Raw genomic sequence first — 19,635 nt, 5'->3', positions numbered from 1 at the left:
TTCTGGCCCCCAGTACTACGTTGGGCGGAGCCTGTCTTTAACGGAAGTGACGTTACCGCTCGGACAGGAACTCTAGCCGTGTTTGAGTCTTCAGTGCTGTTATTGTGCCCAGAGGAAAGAGCGGCTTCCAGCAGCGGACGGTGACCGGGGGACAGTAGGCAGCATGTCTGACCAGGTGACTGGGGCACCGGGCCTGGGTACCGGCTGTGACCGCTGTGTGTGCGCTGAGCTGCACGGCGTTATTGTGCTGCGGCCGAGCGGTGCGCCAGTGACAGGACATGCGCAGGTGTCGCTATGGCCGCTTGTTTATGGGTAGAGCCTAGAATGTATCCTCTCCTTTGAGTTTCTCACTGCAGGGGATACATTCTAGCATGTTCAGTACTGAAATGGCTAGAATGTATCCTCTCCTCCGAGTCTCTCACTATAGGGTATACATTATAGCATATTCAGTATTGAAATATTTAGAATGTATACTCTTCTCTGAGGGTATACATTCTAGCATGTGTAGTATTGAAATGTCTAGAATATATACCCTCTTAGTACTCAACATGCTAGAATAAATCCCCTATAGTGACTCAGAGGAGAGGATACATTCTAGCCATTTCAGTACTGAACATGCTAGAATGTATCCCCTGCAGTGAGAAACTCAAAGGAGAGGATATACTCAGAGGAGAGGATACATTCTAGCCATTTCAGTACTAAACATGCTAGAATGTATCCCCTGCAGTGAGAAACTCAAAGGAGAGGATATACTCAGAGGAGAGGATACATTCTAGCCATTTCAGTACTAAACATGCTAGAATGTATCCCCTGCAGTGAGAGACTCATAGGAGAGGATACATTTTAGCCATTTCACTACTGAGCATGCTAAATGTATCCCCTACAGTGAGAGACTCAGAGGAGGAGATACATTCTAGCCATTTCAGTACTGAAGATGCTAGAATGTATCCCCTGCAGTGAGAAACTCAAAGGAGAGGATGGCTCAGAGGAGAGGATACATTCTAGCCATTTCACTACTGAACATGCTAGAATGTATCCCCTGCAGTGAGAAACTCAGAAAAGAGGATACACTCAGAGGAGAGGATACATTCTAGCATGTTCAGTACTGAAGTGTCTAGAATGTATCCTCTCCTCTGAGTTTCTCACTGCAGGGTATACATCCTAGCATGTTTAGGGCTATGTTCACACATAGTATTTCGGTCATTCTTTCTTCAACCAAAACCGAGTGCTGTGTTTTATGTGTGAACATAGCCTAGTAATGTTAAGTCCATCGAGTATCCTCTCCTCTGAGAGGGCATACATTCTAGAATGTTTAGTACTGAAATGTCTGGAGTGTACCCTCTCCTCTGAGAGGGCATCTCCACCAGGTGTATCCTCTCCTCTGAGAGGGCATACATTCTAGCAAGTGCAGTTTTGAAAGGTCTAGACCACAGGTGTCAGACTTCATCCCTCGGCTGTTACAAACTACATTTTCCTTCATGCCTTACTTGTCCAGACATGGTGGGAATTGTAGTTCTGCAACTGCTGGAGGGCCTGAGTCTGACATCTCTGGTCTAGAATGTTCTCTTTTCTAACTGCAGGGTATACAGTCTAGTATGTATCCTCTCCTCTGAGCGTATCCTCTCTTCTGAGCTTCTCCCTGAGCGGGTCATATTATACAGCATGATTAAGAGGTAAAAAACGAGCGGCGATGTTTTAGGTCATTGCTCGCTTCCCCTTTGTTCCCTGCACATTTTCTGTGTTATTACACACACAGACAGTGACTGGGGGAACTGCGGGCAGCTGCGGGAGGGGCAGCCCAAAAAATCCTTAGATTGTTCAAGCTGCCCATTGTAGACAGCAGCACTATCGTGATCTGGATTACTCGACCAGTTTGAAGACCACAATCAGCTGATAACATGGATTATTACACCAAATGATTATCAGACGTAACTGCCAGGAAACCTTTGGTGTAATACACCATTGTCTGTACAAGGAACAAGACTGGTGTGTGGGGTCTGTATACAGGGGAGAGGACTGATGTGTGTGGGGTCTGTATACAGGGGGAAAGGGACTGGTGTGTGGGGTCTGTATACAGGGGGAAAGGGACTGGTGTGTAGGGTCTGTATACAGGAGGAGAGGACTGGTGTGTGTGGGGTCTGTATACAGGGGGAAAGGACTGGTGTGTGTGGCCTGTATACAGGGGGAGAAGACTGGTGTGTGTGGTCTTTATACAGGGGGAGAGGACTGGTGTGTGGGGTCTGTATACAGGGGGAGAGGACTGGTGTGTGGGGTCTGTATACAGGGGGAGAGGATTGGTGTGTGGGGTCTGTATACAGGGGAGAGGACTGGTACATGGGGTCTGTAAACAGGGGGAGAGGACTGGTGTGTGGGGTCTGTATACAGGGGAGAGGACTGGTGTGTATACAGACCCCACACACACGCCTGTCCTCTCCCCTTTATAGAGACCCCCCCCCCCCCACACACACACACACACCAGTCCTCTCCCCTTGTATACAGACCCACACACACCAGTCCTCTCCGCTGTATACAGTCCCCCCACACTAGTCTTCTCCCCCTGTATACAGACCCCCCCACACACACCAGTCCTCTCCCCCTGTATACAGACCCCTCACACCAGTCCTCTCTCCCTGCATACAGACCCCACACACACCAGTCCTCTCCCCCTGTGTAAAGACCCCACACACCAGTCCTCTCCCCCTGTATACAGAGCCCCCACACACCAGTCCTCTCCCCCTGTATACAGAGCCCCCACACACCAGTCCTCTCCCCCTGTATACAGAGCCCCCACACACCAGTCCTCTCCCCCTGTATACAGAGCCCCCACACACCAGTCCTCTCCCCCTGTATACAGACCATACACCAGTCCTCTCCCCCTGTATACAGACCATACACCAGTCCTCTCCCCCTGTATACAGACCATACACCAGTCCTCTCCCCCTGTATACAGACCATACACCAGTCCTCTCCCCCTGTATACAGACCCCCCCACACCAGTCCTCTCCCCCTGTATACAGACCCCCCACACACCAGTCCTCTCCCCCTGTATACAGACTCCACACACACCAGTCCTCTCCCCCTGTATACAGACTCCACACACACCAGTCCTCTCCCCCTGTATACAGACTCCACACACACCAGTCCTCTCCCCCTGTATACAGACTCCACACACACCAGTCCTCTCCCCCTGTATACAGACTCCACACACACCAGTCCTCTCCCCCTGTATACAGACTCCACACACACCAGTCCTCTCCCCCTGTATACAGACTCCACACACACCAGTCCTCTCCCCCTGTATACAGACTCCACACACACCAGTCCTCTCCCCCTGTATACAGACTCCACACACACCAGTCCTCTCCCCCTGTATACAGACTCCACACACACCAGTCCTCTCCCCCTGTATACAGACTCCACACACACCAGTCCTCTCCCCCTGTATACAGACTCCACACACACCAGTCCTCTCCCCCTGTATACAGACTCCACAAACACCAGTCCTCTCCCCCTGTATACAGACTCCACACACACCAGTCCTCTCCCCCTGTATACAGACTCCACACACACCAGTCCTCTCCCCCTGTATACAGACTCCACACACACCAGTCCTCTCCCCCTGTATACAGACTCCACACACACCAGTCCTCTCCCCCTGTATACAGACTCCACACACACCAGTCCTCTCCCCCTGTATACAGACTCCACACACACCAGTCCTCTCCCCCTGTATACCCTCCATGCTACTATGGATATTGCAGCTTCCTTCACTCTGTTTCTGCACAGTGAATGGTGCAGCAGCTCACTACTTCCTACTTCCGGTCGAGGCCCCGCCCCTCCTGGTGACATCACACCTCAAAGGAGAGGATACATTCTAGCATCTACCCTTGTTTATGTCCTTATGTATTGTGTGTACGGCGGCCTAACGGCTCTTGTGTAATCGCCGGATGGCTGTGTCCCTGTGTACAGAGGCCTGGCCTGTCTATATACTGTGTAACCGTGTCATACCCAGTGTACAGAGGCCTGGCCTGTCTATATACTGTGTGTAACCATGTCGTACCCAGTGTACAGAGGCCTGGCCTGTCTATATTCTGTGTCATACCCAGTGTACAGAGGCCTGGGCTGCATGTATACTGTGTATAACCATGTCATACCCAGTGTAACAAGGCCTGGCCTATCTATATACTGCGTAACCGTGCCATACCCAGTGTACAGAGGCCTGGCCTGTCTATATACTGTGTCATACCCAGTGTACAGAGGCCTGGGCTGCATGTATACTGTGTAACCGTATCCTACCCAGTGTACAGAGGCCTGGCCTATCTATATACTGTGTCATATCCAGTGTAAAGAGGCCTGGCCTGTCTATATACTGTTTATAACCGTGTCATACCCAGTGTACAGAGGCCTGGCCTGTCTATATACTGTATAACCGTGTCATACCCAGTGTACATAGGCCTGGCCTTTCTTTATACTGTGTAACCGTGTCATACCCAGTGTACAGAGGCCTGGCCTATCTATATACTTTGTATAACCGTGTCATACCCAGTGTACAGAGGCCTGGCCTATCTATATACTGTGTATAACTGTGTCATACCCAGTGTACAGAGGCCTGGCCTGTCTATATACTGTGTATAACCGTGTCATACCCAGTGTACAGAGGCCTGGCCTATCTATATATTGTGTATAACCGTGTCATACCCAGTGTACAGAGGCCTAGCCTATCTATATACTGTGTATAACCGTGTCATACCCAGTGTACAGAGGCCTGGCCTATCTATATACTGTGTAACCCTGTCATACCCAGTGTACAGAGGCCTGGCCTATCTATATACTGTGTAACCCTGTCATACCCAGTGTACAGAGGCCTGGCCTATCTATATACTGTGTAACCCTGTCATACCCAATGTACAGAGGCCTGGCCTATCTATATACTGTGGAAATCATGGATATAGTCATTGGCTGTATCCATGTTTTCCAGACAACCTTAGAGCTTTATCTAAGTTCAGCAGCCCCAGCTAATCAAATGCCGATCGTTCGGATCGACTCGAACCCGAACCCGGTTCGCTCATCTCTAGAGATAAGCATAGCAGTGGTATTTAAAGCCTTGGGATTCTAGATCTATCCCAGCCCAAACATATAGCTGAAGAAGATAGACCTGAGGATAGGATAGCGTAGGAAGTGGTGTGTGTGAGTCGCACTAAATATATGTTTAGTAATGTATGAAGAGCACCAAATCTGTGACCATATCTCTCTAGAGATGTGAGAGTTTGTAGGTGGAGGGAATGGTTGACTGTGTCAAAGGCGGAGGAGACTAAACCATGTGGAAAATTATCAAGACTGGAGTACCTGTCCCCGTGTCAGATTTACTAAGGGTAAAGTATGACTGGCGGATCTGAGGCTAGCGTATGACACTCACAGAAATGTATACCAGCACAGGCGTGAATCAGGCGCGGGAGGAGGCCAAGCCGGCTGCCTGTCCATCAGAATTAAAGTCTGAACCTTTTTCCCAAAGTATGGCGGGTGCACCTTTTATTAAGCGGAGCCAATGGCTCTGCTCTTTCGGGCTGAACTCGCTTATCGCGGGAGTATGGCACGCAAGCAATGCGTCTGAAGAGTAGGAAGTCACATCCAGGATCATGAGAAGCCTACTGACGAAAACATTCTTACTACAAGTACTAGACTTCTGGCAGCAGAGCTGCACTGACAATAGGCTTTGGTTGGAATACCCTTTTAAAGTTATGGGTTAAGGCTGGGATAAACCCTGTAGTAAGGTTGGAAATAAGGTAGGATAGGATTGGGTTCAGTGCACAGGTGGTGAGGCGTGATGCGGACAGTAGTTTAAAAAACTTTTCTTTGGTAATTGGGGAGAAGAAAGTTATTGGGGAAAAACGCTGAGCAGGTGTTATATGGCTTGTGGAGACAATAATGAAACCTCTGATGTGGTCAATGGTGTGTGTTGTAGTTCTTAGTCTAGGTAAGAGATGTGAGGGTGGCAGCAAGGGTCAGAGAAGGAAGGTATTTCTGTAATAGTGGCCTGGGGTTGTGAGACAGTGATGATATGACCACAGTCCTGTTTGGCAGAGGTTAGTGCTTGCTTGTATGTATTGAAGTTTTCTTCCAGCTCCGCTCTGCAACCCAGGAAGCTTATCTTTGTCCAGTTCTTTTATGTTTGAGAGGTGCTGAGGTATTTGAAACAATATAGGCATCATGAGTCTTGGATAAACCATTAATGGTCAGAGATGTGGTGAGGTGTGGTAGAGAGGTTAGATCCGAAACAGGAATTACTAAGTGGATGACCACTGCGCAAGGATGAAGGAGGATGTTAGTGATAGAAGTATTTTAGTTGGTGGTCCCTTCCAACCTCTGTATGGCTGCTGGCCTGCTTTGGTGATTATACTGTAGTTGACACATCATTGACTATCATTCTTAAGACGGTTACGGATTGAAATGTAAATGATAAAGAACTGACTGTGCTGAATGACAATTCTCCTTATGTGGAACCTAAGAGTCCATTGACAGCCGTCGCACATGTTATGCCATTGGAGTACATCTACTTTCCCCTATCATTATATGTACCAACCAGACCAATGTTTGACACTGCTGATAACTTGAAAGAACATCTGTGGAGCATAGAACGGCGCCTGTAAATGAAGTGCACACATGGAGGAAGCCTAATGTACTGTATGTTATTCCCTATTAGTTTAGGCCCTTAATCCATCAGGTATAAAACAAAAGATCAGAAGACACAATTTGGCTACAATCTGGGGCTTCATAGGCAAAGTATAAACTGTTGTAATCCGTTTTCCAGACTGCCATTCTGTGGAATACAGGCAAAACTAACTTTATATTTACCTCATTACTAAATCTGAAACTGTTGGTTGAGAAATGTTCAGGGGCCTCTAAAGGGCCTTGGAAGCCAGCAAAGCCTATACACTTACATACTAATATCAACCAAGAATGTGTGTTTGCTGCTGTCCTAAGAAGGGACAAGAAATTTAAAGTGTATCCTTCTAAAAAATAACACCTAAATTTTTTTATGCAATTGAGATTCTTTTATCTTTAGTGACTTTCTCAGCTGATGTCCTTTTTACTTTGCTGTCAATGCTGCTCCATAGAAGTGAACAGCTGAAATAGCACGTAGACTGACTTGCGCTGTGGAACCTTGTTGTTAGTGAAGGCTTGATATGGCTGATGTAAAATATTGAAACTGCTCTCACCAAGGTGTCAAACGACCTCCTGAAGGCAAAGTCACAAGGAAACTACTCCTTGCTGATCCTCCTGGATCTCTTAGCAGTGTTTGACAGTGTGGACCACCATCTCCTCCTCTCCATGCTCAGCTCTCTTAGTCTTAAGGACTCTGTACTCTCCTGGTTTTACTTCTGTGACCCCTCTACTTATTCTCCCTTACCTCTCTCTGTTGGCGTTCCCCAGGGATCAGTTCTGGGTCCCCTCCTCTTCTCCCTCTATACAGCCCCCATCGGACACACTTATCAGCAGGTTTGGCCTACAATACCACCTCTATGCCGATGACACCCAGTTATACACTTCGTCTCGTGACATTTCCCCTGCATTCCTGCAAAATACTAGTGACTGCCTATCTACTCTCTCTAACACTATGACCTCTCTGTTTCTCAAACTTAATCTCTCTAAAACTGAACAACTTGTATTCCCTCCCTCTAACAAACCTAAACCCAACATCTCACTCTGTCTGTGGTACTAGCATCATCACTCCTGTGCATCAGACTCGATGTCTGAGGGTTATGCTAGACTCTGATCTATCCTTCATTCCCTACATCCAAGCTCTTGCACGCTCCTGTCACTTACATCTCAAAAACATCTCCAGAATCCGCCCATTTCTCACCACTGACACCGCTCAGACTCTGACTGTCGCCCTGATCTATTCCCGTCTTGACTGTAACTCCCTACTAATTGGTCTTCCTTTCTCTAAGCTCTCCCCTCTCCAGTCTATCCTGAACGCAGCAGCCAGGCTCCTCTTCCTCTCCAGCCGTTATACTGATGTCTTCCCCCTGTGCCAGTCACTGCACTGGTTACCGATTAAATACAGAACACAGTTCAAACTCCTCACCCTCACCCATAAAGCTCTCCACAACTCTGCCCCTCCATACATCTCCACCTATCATCCTTCCCGTGCTCTGCGTTCTGCTAATTACCTTACACTAACCTCTTCCATAATCAGAATCTCTCACTCCTGCCTCCAAGACTTCTCTCGTGCTGCACCTGTTCTCTGGAATGCCCTACCCAAAGACCTCCGACTAATCTCCAACACCCCCAGTTTCAAGTGTGCCCTGAAGACTCATCTCTTCAGCTGCACTTATAACATTTCCTAACCTCATCTCCCTCTCTGCTATCCTTTCTGCATCCTCTCTATATCCCCTTTGGTGCCATCTACACTGTACTTTCTACCTTAGCTCAGAAAATGGCTTAGGAATAGGAAATTCTTTAATTCATAAATAAATACAATAATTCTCTAAGATGCCTTCCCTGCGTTTATTGTCAACAATGGATTTGAATCAATAGGACAGCTGTGGGTGTCTAGTGATCCCTCCATCACATCCTGCAGACACGTAAATGACAGCAATGTGGTGTTTGTCACCTTTGTGGATTCCATTTATGTGTGCATACTGTCCTATTGTGCCTGCATGTAATGCTCCAGGACTTGTGAAGGAGAGAGCTTACAGCAGTGCAGATTGCATGCACCATCTGGTATGTTCTACTTTGCACCGTTGTTCCTTTGCTGAATGTTATTCCTCATCTTTTCTGCATAATGAAGCTGCTGATTCCACATTCTGGAAGCAGCTCGCTCTGTGCAGGGCTGAATCAGCAGCATTGGTTATGAAAGGACATTAAGAAGCGTGAACAGTTTAAAGGGGGGTGTAAGGAATCTCAGTGCTGGTGAGGAGATGACTGCAGGATCAACCTATTTCCATGTGTGTCTGATGAAGTTGAGACTGTGCAGTTGAGCATCACATCAGGTCTTTTTCTCCATTATTAATCTGTTTCCTCAGTGATTTCATACCTTGAGGAGGCAATAATGAACACTATATAAAGGGGAAAGCCAAGATCCATAAAGCATGTTAAGGCTGTAGGAAAATAGTGTAAAGCGCTAACAGAAATGATGGCACAAGGTGTCCTGTAGCTCATAGCCAGTGACCAGGATATGTTTTTCAGCTTTACATTTGCTATGAATAAAGTCTTAGTGATGCTGACAGTTGTATGTCTTTAAACTCTCAATCTTGGGCAGTGATAATGCAAAGTCATTAGAACATAGCTATCTAGGTCTTCAGATGGCCTGTGGTGCCCTTGTCTGTGCTTTCTAGTACTATTTTGTAGTCCTATGGGGGATGCCAGGATAAGTACATGTAAACTTTGCAGAAAGTTGGTCTTTGGTGCTATGCCTTCAAGAAAGGTTGTCTGCACTGACGACATCCTTATAGCTGCTTTTACATATAACTGGATGAATATGTATTATGTGCATTATACCAGTTAGAACAGTCCAGGTGCTTGTTATTTGTCCAACCCTGACCTAATGTTTTTGGCCACACCTGTATAAGCCATATAACTTACCGTATTTTTCGCTTTATAGGACACGCCTTTTGATAAGACGCACCCCTGATTTTAGGGGGGAAAAATAGAAAAAAATATATATTGCTCATTGTCACAGTTTGGAGATAGCAGCAGTGTGATTTGGTGCCAATCCCCCCATATAGTGCCCCCATATAGTAGCCAGTGCCCCCATATAGTAGCCAATGCCCCCATACCGTGCCCCCTTATAGTAGCCAATGCCCCCATACCGTGCCCCCATATAGTAGCCAATGCCCCCATACAGTGCCCCCATATAGTAGCCAATGCCCCCATACCATGCCCTCCATGGTTGCCAATGCCCCCATACAGTGCCCCTATATAGTAGCCAGTGCCCCCATATAGTAGCCAATGCCCCCATACCATGCCCCCCATGGTAGCCAATGCCCCCATATAGTAGCCAGTGCCCACATACAATGCCCCCCATGGTAGCCAATGCCCCCATACAGTGCCCCTATATAGTAGCCAATGCCCCCATACAGTGCCACCATATAGTAGCCAATGCCCCCATACAATGCCCCCCATGGTAGCCAATGCCCCCATACAATGCCCCCCATGGTAGCCAATGCCCCCATACAGTGCCCCCATATAGTAGCCAGTGCCCCTATACAATGCCCCCCATGGAAGCCAATGCCCCCATATAGTAGCCAATCCCCCCTGCGACCAGAAAAACAACAAACAGGCTACTCACCTGTCCGCCGGCCCCAGCAGCTCCTCTCCCGACACTCCGGTCTCCCGTCATCCTCCGGCACAGGCAGCAGGGGACAGAGAGACTGCCGCTGCAGAACACTTCCGGGACACAGGCAGCTTCTCTGTACCCCGCTGCCTGTACCCGGAGAATGACGGGAGAGGAGCTGCTGGGGCCGGCGGACAGGTGAGTAGGACAGCGATCCCCTCCGCTCGCCCAGCCGGCCCCCTCCATCGCCGCTTAGCCGATCAGGAGCCCAGGAAAGTGCTGCTCATTGCACTTTTCCGGGCTTCTGATCGGCTCAGCTGAGCGGGGATAGAGGGGGCGGGCTGGGCGGGCGGAGGGGAGGGGATGGCTCAGGGCTGCTCACTATGCATATGTATAGTGAGCGGCAATACAGGGGGCGGGCGGGACGGCTTCCATGCGGTGCTCGGCACTGCTTGGGAGCCATCTTCGCTTTATAGGACGCACTTAGTTTTTCCTCCCACTTTGGGAGGAAAAAAAGTGCGTCTTATAAAACGAAAAATACGGTATTTGCTACCAGCCTAATGAGGTTTTTCTGTATATAAATCCATGTCTTTGTAATCCAAATGTTTCATGTTTTTCATTTTCTTACTTTGCAGGAAGCCAAACCATCCAGTGAGGACTTGGGAGATAAGAAGGAAGGAGGCGACTATATTAAACTGAAAGTAATTGGACAGGTAAATGTTGGTGTGTAAAGTTACAGCACAGAATAGTGCAGGTTGTAAATGACAATAAGTCCTGGTTTACACATCTGTTAGGGTTTTGCAGTAAGAAGTGTCCTTGTGAGAGGGGGTCCAGTCAGCTCCTTGGAGCCATCTGTTGTAGGAAACACTTGCATTTCCTGTAAATCAACAATTTAGAGCTCTTGATGCTCTTAGTTGTGCCATTCCTCTGTTCTCCGCCTGCATTTTAAAGGACAACTCCTGCGGGACCCCCCCCCCCCCAAAAAAAAACACAGACACACACAGACACCATACTCACCATCCCTCCGGTGACGATCGCCACTCCATTCGCCCGCCGTCCGCCTCAACGTCACCGCCGTCCAGCGATGTCTCTGACTTCCGGGTCCTGGGGATGGAAAAGGCTGCCAGTGCGCTTGCGCACCGGCAGCCTTTTCATTGGCTGGAGCGCATCACATGGCTTCCAGCAGCCTCAGCCAATCAGGGCTAAGCAAGCTGGAAGCCATGTGATGCGCTCCAGCCAATGAAAAGGCTGCTGGTGCGCATGTGCACCAGCAGCCTTTTCCGTCCCATTCACTCTCTATGAAGACGCCGAGGAGGAAGAAGACCCGGACCGCCCCCCGGCTGACGTCGTCGTCACCAGATGCCGCCCGGGAGAAGAGGACCGTGACGATCGTAATAGGTAATGTATACATTCTTTAACTTCCGGGCGGGGGGGTTGGGGGTCCGAAAGTGGGGGAAGGGGGCCAGACCAGGTATTTAACCACATTACAAAGTTATATAACTTTGTAATGTGTGTTAAATAAGCTAAAAAAAAATTCGTGGGAGTTGTCCTTTAACCCCTAGACGACCCAGGGCGTATAGTTACGCCATGGAAGTCTGTCCCCAGACGACCTAGGGCGTAACTGTACGCCCTGGGTGTTTCTCCCGCTATGAAGCGTGCTCCGGAGCGGAGCGCGCTTCATAGCAGGTGGGGGCCGGCTGCAAACAGCAGCCGGGACCTCACCGGTAATGACACGCTGCAGCGATCGCGCTGCCGCGTGTCATTAACCCCTTAAACGCCGCGGCGACCGCGGCGTTTAAGTGTAAGTGACAGGGGGAGTCCCCTGTCACTTACCGATCGGGACCCCCGCAGTGTGACTGCGGGGGTCCCGATCGGTAAAACGGACTGCAGGAGGTCTCTCACCTGCCTCCATGCGGTCCGATCGGCGATCTGCTACTCTAAGCCTGCACAGGCAGGCTCAATGAGCAGAGCGCTGATAACACTGATCAATGCTATGCCTATGGCATAGCATTCATCAGTGTAGAAATCAGACTAATGTATGTACAAGTCCCCCAAAGGGACTTCAAATGTGTAAAAAAAAAAAAGTTAAAAACACTAACACACAACCCCAAAACCCCTCCCCCAATAAAAGTTGAAATCACCCCCCTTTCCCATTATATAAATAAAACATATAAAAATAAATAAATAGATAAACATATAATATACCGTAGCGTGCGTAATTGTCCGATCTATTAAAATATAACAAGCGTCATTGCGAATGGTAAACGGCGTACACGAAAAGAGGGAAAAAAGTGCACGGATTACCGATTTTATGTTACATTATATATATAAAAAAATTAATAAAAAGTGATCAAAACGTCCGATCTTCACACATATGGTATTAATAAAAACTAGAGATCATGGCGGAAAAAATGACACCACATACAGCCCCGTAGGTGAAAAAATAAAAACGTTATAAGCGTCACAATAGTCCCATTTTATTTATAATTAATTGCCAAAAAAAAGGATTTCATTTAAAAAAATATATAACATTAGAGAATCTTTATATACAATAGCTCCAATGGACACTCAAACAGTATTGGTCTCACCACCACGGAATCAATTGACCATAACATAACTAGTCCAACATAGTTGATTAGCTTTTAATAAATAACAATTATACCACACAAAGCTAATTTTAAAATATATTAATTTTTATTAAACATGATTAAAAAATCAATAAAACCATTAATCTGTTTCTAGTGCAAAAGGGAATCCAGCAGTAATAGGTCACCAGACCACCATATCTCTAATGATAACTCTAACATATATCACTATATCATATAAACGTCACAATCAATATTCATATAGCCCTGCAGTGTATCTACACAGCCTCGGATCGCTGATAACAATGTCAGCCTATATCCGCAATATAAATGATAGTGTAATGAGACGCTTACCCATCGTGGTGTCTGGTAACCGCAACCCCGACGCACGTTTCGCCTTTAAATCGCTTTATCAAGGGACGCCCCTTGATAAAGCGATTTAAAGGCGAAACGTGCGTCGGGGTTGCGGTTACCAGACACCACGATGGGTAAGCGTCTCATTACACTATCATTTATATTGCGGATATAGGCTGACATTGTTATCAGCGATCCGAGGCTGTGTAGATACACTGCAGGGCTATATGAATATTGATTGTGACGTTTATATGATATAGTGATATATGTTAGAGTTATCATTAGAGATATGGTGGTCTGGTGACCTATTACTGCTGGATTCCCTTTTGCACTAGAAACAGATTAATGGTTTTATTGATTTTTTAATCATGTTTAATAAAAATTAATATATTTTAAAATTAGCTTTGTGTGGTATAATTATTAACATTAGAGAATCTGTGTAACCGGCATATGGTTGTGTTCGGACTGACCTATAGAATAATAGTGTCATGTCGCTGTTACCATATAGTGCATTACGTAGACACAGGAACCCCCCAAACGTTACCATATTGCATTCTTTTTTGCGATTTCACCAATTTATATCTTCATAAATAATATATTTGGAATCCATCGTACATGTTATGGTAAAATGAATGACGCCATTACAAAGTACAACTATTCCTGTAACAAATAAGCCCTTACATGGCCTGTAGATAAAAAACTGAAAGTGCTGGAGCTCTTAGAAGGGCAGGAGGGAAAAACGGAAACACTAAGATCAAAATTTGCGCGGTCCACTAGGTCATTTTGGGCCTGGTCCTCAAAGGGTTAATGACTAAATTGACATCTGGGTGTTACCTTTAAGTTTTGTAAACTGGTAAGGAGGTTCTTTGTGTTGGGTCCTACAGGCTGGGACCAGGGAAAAATAAAAACCTTTAATTGCACCTAAATTTGCAGCTGTTTCAGTTGCATTGCAACTTTGGGGTTCCCCACAGGAATTGCTGCAGTGACATGGTGTACATTGTGATGCTGCAGCCAATCACTGGCCTTTGTAGTCATGTGCTTTACATGTAGGAAGAGGCTGCTGAGCCCAGTGACTGCAGCATCTTTATGGTCTTACATGCTTGCACTGCACTCAGTTGTTCATCTTGCACTCTTCTTTCTATTTCAGGACAGCAGTGAAATTCATTTTAAAGTAAAGATGACGACGCATCTGAAAAAGCTGAAAGAGTCCTACTGTCAGAGACAGGTAAGAAATGCTGGTTTTAGATGTAGGAGAAATGTCAGGTTTTACCAGTATCAAGTCCAGCACCATAATATACTCTGATGCTGCAGGGTTAGAATCCTCTGATGACCACACACTTAAGGTCCTCATACACCTTATACTTTAGTCAGCCGAACCCTCCACTCACAAACAACCACAGACAGATGATCTTGGTGGGGACTAGGTCGGCATGATGAGAAATGGATGCAACTTACCCTTCCCCATAGGGAACGCAAGAACACTGGGCCGTGCCGAACACCCCTGTGTATGGGGAGGACAGGCGCCGTACGTGAGAGGTAACTCATGGCTGGACGATCATTCAGTCATCATTTATTGAAAATGTATGGCCACCCTAAAGGGTACATGTCATTATGACTTTCAAAATCTAAATCAACAGTAGATGTGAAATAACCTGTTTGCAGTTTACATTTTAGTTATCATGCTGTAAATTAAGGGCTTATCCAGCGCTACAAAAACATGGCCACTTACTTCCAGAGACAGCATCACTCTTTTCTCCAGTTCAGTTGCGGTTTGCAAATAAGCTCCATTCACTTTTGTTGTGCTGGATAACCCCTTTAAAGCCATACTTACTTGTATCCAAGTCCAGACTCCTGAAGGCAGCTTTTTAGTCTTGTGCTGGTTAAAAAAAGAGACTAAACACATGAGGGGAGATTTATGAAAGGGTGTAAATATACATCTTGTGTAATCTGCCCACAGCAACCAATCACAGCTCGTCTTATGTTTTACCAGAGCTGAAAGCTGAGCTGTGATTGGTTGCTGTGGGCAGTTTACACCAGGCGTTTATTTACACCCTTTCATAAATCTCCTACATGAAGTCATGGCCAGTCCAGAGAGTCACAGCTCAATGTGTTCATTAATCAGCCTTCCTGCATTTGGTCTCTCTTCTTAAACCAAAAATGCTGCCTTGAGGAGACTGGACCTGGATAAAAGTAGGTATAGCTTTGTTTTAAAGCATGATAACAAAAAAAATAATTTAAATTGCCAATGTGTTTTATTACACATCCCCTGATGATTTAGGTTTTGAAAGTTACAATGATAGTTCCCATTTAAGTGTTACGTATATAAATGTGGCCTTATTGGTTTCTAGTCTAAAGTTCCAGTCTTAAAATTTTGATTTTTAAAATCTATTTAGTAATGTTTTTAATTTAATTTACAATAGTTAAAAAATGCTCTTACTATTTTTTAGGCAATAACATTAATTGAATTTTTTTACATTTTTAGGGTGTTCCCATGAATTCACTAAGGTTTCTCTTTGAAGGGCAGAGGATTGCAGATCACCAGACTCCTAAAGAGGTTAGTTATATACCTGGCATCCAGTCTGTGCTGACACTTGAAGATCTTGTAGCTGTGGATACATGCCACATTGGGTGAGCCACACCTGGTTTTAACTTCAAAACTTCATCACAAAACCCAAAAGGCTGCGTTTCCACATTGTGTTGAACGCATGAGGGCAAAATCATGCTTAAAGCGACTCTGTACCCACAATCTGACCCCCCAAACCACTTGTATCGTCAGATAGCTGCTTTTAATTCAAGATCTGTCCTGTGGTCTATTCGGCAGGTGATGCCGTTATTGTCCTAAAAAAAATGTTTAAATTTGAAGCCCGTGCTAAACGGGAGAGTATCTGTGCCCTAAAACATTTTCTCCATGCTGAACATTGCACAGGTCCTTAACGATCCAGCCCATGTGCCGGGCTGCCACAGGTAGGGAATAGGAGGCAATCTGCCTGGAGCATTCCTAATGATGAAGAGGGTGGGGAGGAGGGACAGAGAGGTTGTGCAAAGTTAGGGCACAGATACTCCCGTTTGGCACGGGCTTCAAGTTTAAAAGTATTTTTTAGGACAATAACTGCATCACCTGCTGAACGGACTGCAGGACAGATCTTGGATTAAAAGCAGCTATCAGAAGGTACAAGTGGTTTGGGGGGGTCAGATTGTGGGTACAGAGTCGCTTTAACATTCATTATCTTGTGTTTGTAGTCTGTTAAGGGGCTGGATTTATTTGTGAGTTTTTTTTTTCACGTTTATGTGTAAGGATCCGAGCATCTTTGACAAGAGACCAATTGTGTGTCTAATGTGTTGTAAGCTCAGCCAGTATTTGTATTTTGGATCTTGTTTCATATTTGTTGCTTAAAGTGTCCCTGTCATTTGCAAACAATTTTGCTCAGTTGAAGTCTGGATGTTCAAATCCCCACCGATCATTATATATAGCAGAGAGAAGCTCACGACTTAAGGCCCTATTCCACGGAACAATTATCGGCCGTATTCGGCCAATACTGGCCGTTACGGCCTATAATTGTCCCGTGCAATAGAAGACAATGATCAGCTGACATTGTTCATGTCGGCTGATCATTGCGTCGTTTGTCTTTCAAACATGTTGAAAAACAAACGACTCATACAGCACTGATCTGCTGCTGTCGCTCCGTGGAATAGGAGCAGCGGCAGCAGACCGCTGCTGTATGCTATGGGCTACCCCTCCTGCACTCACCCGCTTGCTACTGCTAATAGCGCTCGTTTGCTCCTCTCAGTTGGCCCCTGGAATAGGGCCTTTAGCTTGTCACTCCCCAGATCACTGCCTGGTATGTCTTGCTGCAGGAGATATGCTCCATTATAAGTCAATCCATGGAGTGAAGCTCAGCCGTGTGCTTCTCCCAGCTTGTTCTGGAGATTTTTGGGTGTCTGAAGACCCTGACTGATCAAAACTTTTAACATGTTTCTATGATATGGCAAAAGTTTTTGCAAATGGAAAGGACATGTTAAATTAGCTTTAAGTGACACTGTCACCCCCTTTGTGGATTCTGACATCTCTACACAGATGTAAAGGATAAATTTAGCGTTTTTCATACCTTATTTCATATCATACATCATGGTGTTTGTTCAAGTGGGCGGGACCAACGGTGGCGTTGTGGGGGGGGGGCTAAGTGGTGCTAATGCTGTGAAGCCACGCCCACCTAATACAATCTGCAGTTGATAAAATGACACTTTTTACTTGAACAAACACCATGATGTATGATATGAAATAAGGTATGAAAACCGCTAAATGTATCCTTTACACCTGTGTAGAGATGTCAGAATGCACAAAGGGGGCGACAGTGTCACTTTAAGTCCAAATTAGATGATCATTATTAGATATTGGAAGCAATGTATCACAAGTTCTTACATGTAACCTCTTACCTTACAGCTGGGCATGGAGGAAGAAGACGTTATTGAGGTTTATCAGGAACAGACTGGGGGCCACTCGTTGATTTAACTTTTTTGTTTTATTTTTCATTTGGAAATTTTTTTGACATTCTGGATTTATTTTATTTTTTTTTATTTTGTAATAAGTTGTTTACCTCCCCCACCGTAAGGGTTCCTTTCTTGTTGTAATCCACTTGCTGGCTTCACCTTAACATCACATCATTTCAGCAGCCACACTATGTACCAAGATGAGCAGCATCTGCACACTTCACCAGTTCAAGCCTTTTTGTTATCTCTGCCTCTGGGCTACGAGGGTCCAGCTTGGAGTCTACATGGTAACTTTGTGACAAGAGGAGAGAACTTACTGGGGACTCTTGCTTCATATTAAAGTTGAATAACCTTGGCACCATAAGTTCATTTTTCCAACGCCTGCCTAGAAGAGTTAGGAGTTGTGTTTTTAGAAGTGGTCATGCTACAAAAACCCTATGTATAGAGAAAATGTTTGTTGTATCTTTTATTTTTGTGGGGCATGGGTTTTAAAAAAAGAGAAAAAGAAAAAAAATGCATTATCTGTATTGGCTTAATTGAAGTAATATTAAAAAAGAAGAAACATTTGTAAACTCTGAGATCACACTTGTCTTTGTGAAGATTGTAGTCTCTTGTTCTTGTACAGAGTTTGGTTTCTTGCTGCAGAACTGTATCCAGCACAAAAACAGATACCAGATGAAAACCTGGCCGACTCATTATAAGTCAACAGAGAAAAAAAAATCAGGTCTATTATATGCATAATTAATTTTGATAGATCTGTTGGGGATCCAGTAAAGGCTAAAATCATAAAACCATTGTGCTCTATTAAGATATTATTCATCTTGTAGTATGAAAGAGCAGTCAATTGTGATTAGGACCACTCATCTGTGCTAAGAATTTCCACAGTCATGTTGCACACTTCTGTGTTATTATTTCTTGTTAACATAACTGGGTTATAGTGTCCTGCCTGCACATGTAACCTATGCCAGATTGATTAACATTAGAAAAATATTTTCTCTCCTCACCTTCACGACGGCACCACAGGAGTTAACTCTTGCCCTAGGGACTGGAAAAGCACACAGCGAGAGGTTAAAAGCCCCTCCCCTTCCCCTAGACACCAGTGCTTTTCCTGTCCCTGAAGGGCAGGCACGAGAGGTGTGGGGGATCCGTCGGAAGGTGAGGAGATCCCCTTGAAGAAAAAATTTCCCCTTACCAGAGGGATCGATCGGGTTTATCCCCTTCCTTCCCTGGAGGCAGCTGGTGGGGGTAGGGGGAGGCCCGCTCGCGTGCCATCCTCCGGTGACAGGACGAGCGGGGATTGCGGGGCCACGGTCTTCAGCTCTCCCCGGCTGCGACTCGTCCAGGTCGGGCTCCGGTAAGCGTGCGGCCTTCTCAGCGTTCGCCGCGGCCTACTTCCGGTTACGGCTAGTTCCGCCGGAAGTGGGGCACGGAGTCCGACGTGCGTCCCTACGTGACGTAACGTGGCGCGCTGACGTCACATGCCGGAAGCGGATGCTCCGGCCGCCGACAGAAACGCCGGGCGGTGCATTTAAAAGACAGGCTTCTCTCTGCGGGTCGCCCGTCCTGAGGTCTGCTTTCAAGATGGATTCAGCGGCATCATCTGCAGACATGCCTTCGCACCCGCCAGCGGCGGTAAGTGTGCCATTTCATGCTACACTGGGGGGTTGTGGTGCAATTGTATTTTCCACCTATATCAACCCTCTCTCTCTGGGTGCCCACCTGCTGGTTCACTAGGTGTGGGGCTTCCTCATTCTCCTGCCATGATTCTAAAGTACTCTGTTCATGTCTAGGAGAAAGAAGCCACTCAGAAAGAGAAGGAGAAATCCAGACCTCCTCCCCCACCTGCAAGGAGATGTCTTAATTGCAACACTAGATTACCATCATCATTTAAACGGAACATCTGCACATCTTGCATAAATGAATTTATAAAAG

The 19,635-nt window shown here is 46.1% G+C and overlaps 1 protein-coding gene across 1 annotated transcript; it reads left to right on the top strand.

The window, feature by feature from the left end:
• Positions 1 to 16: 16 nt before the first annotated feature.
• Positions 17 to 18,275, top strand: SUMO1 (small ubiquitin like modifier 1). The gene is made up of 5 exons (XM_069983303.1): positions 17 to 175; positions 10,912 to 10,989; positions 14,363 to 14,440; positions 15,698 to 15,769; positions 17,657 to 18,275. The coding sequence occupies exons 1-5, from the start codon at positions 164 to 166 to the stop codon at positions 17,723 to 17,725; spliced, it is 309 nt and encodes a 102-aa protein (XP_069839404.1). The 5' UTR covers positions 17 to 163; the 3' UTR covers positions 17,726 to 18,275.
• Positions 18,276 to 19,635: the final 1,360 nt, after the last annotated feature.

The sequence above is a fragment of the Dendropsophus ebraccatus genome, chromosome 9 (genome assembly GCF_027789765.1).
Source record: "Dendropsophus ebraccatus isolate aDenEbr1 chromosome 9, aDenEbr1.pat, whole genome shotgun sequence".
NCBI classification, from domain to species: Eukaryota; Metazoa; Chordata; class Amphibia; order Anura; family Hylidae; genus Dendropsophus; species Dendropsophus ebraccatus.
This window is presented reverse-complemented; position numbering and strand designations above follow the sequence as displayed.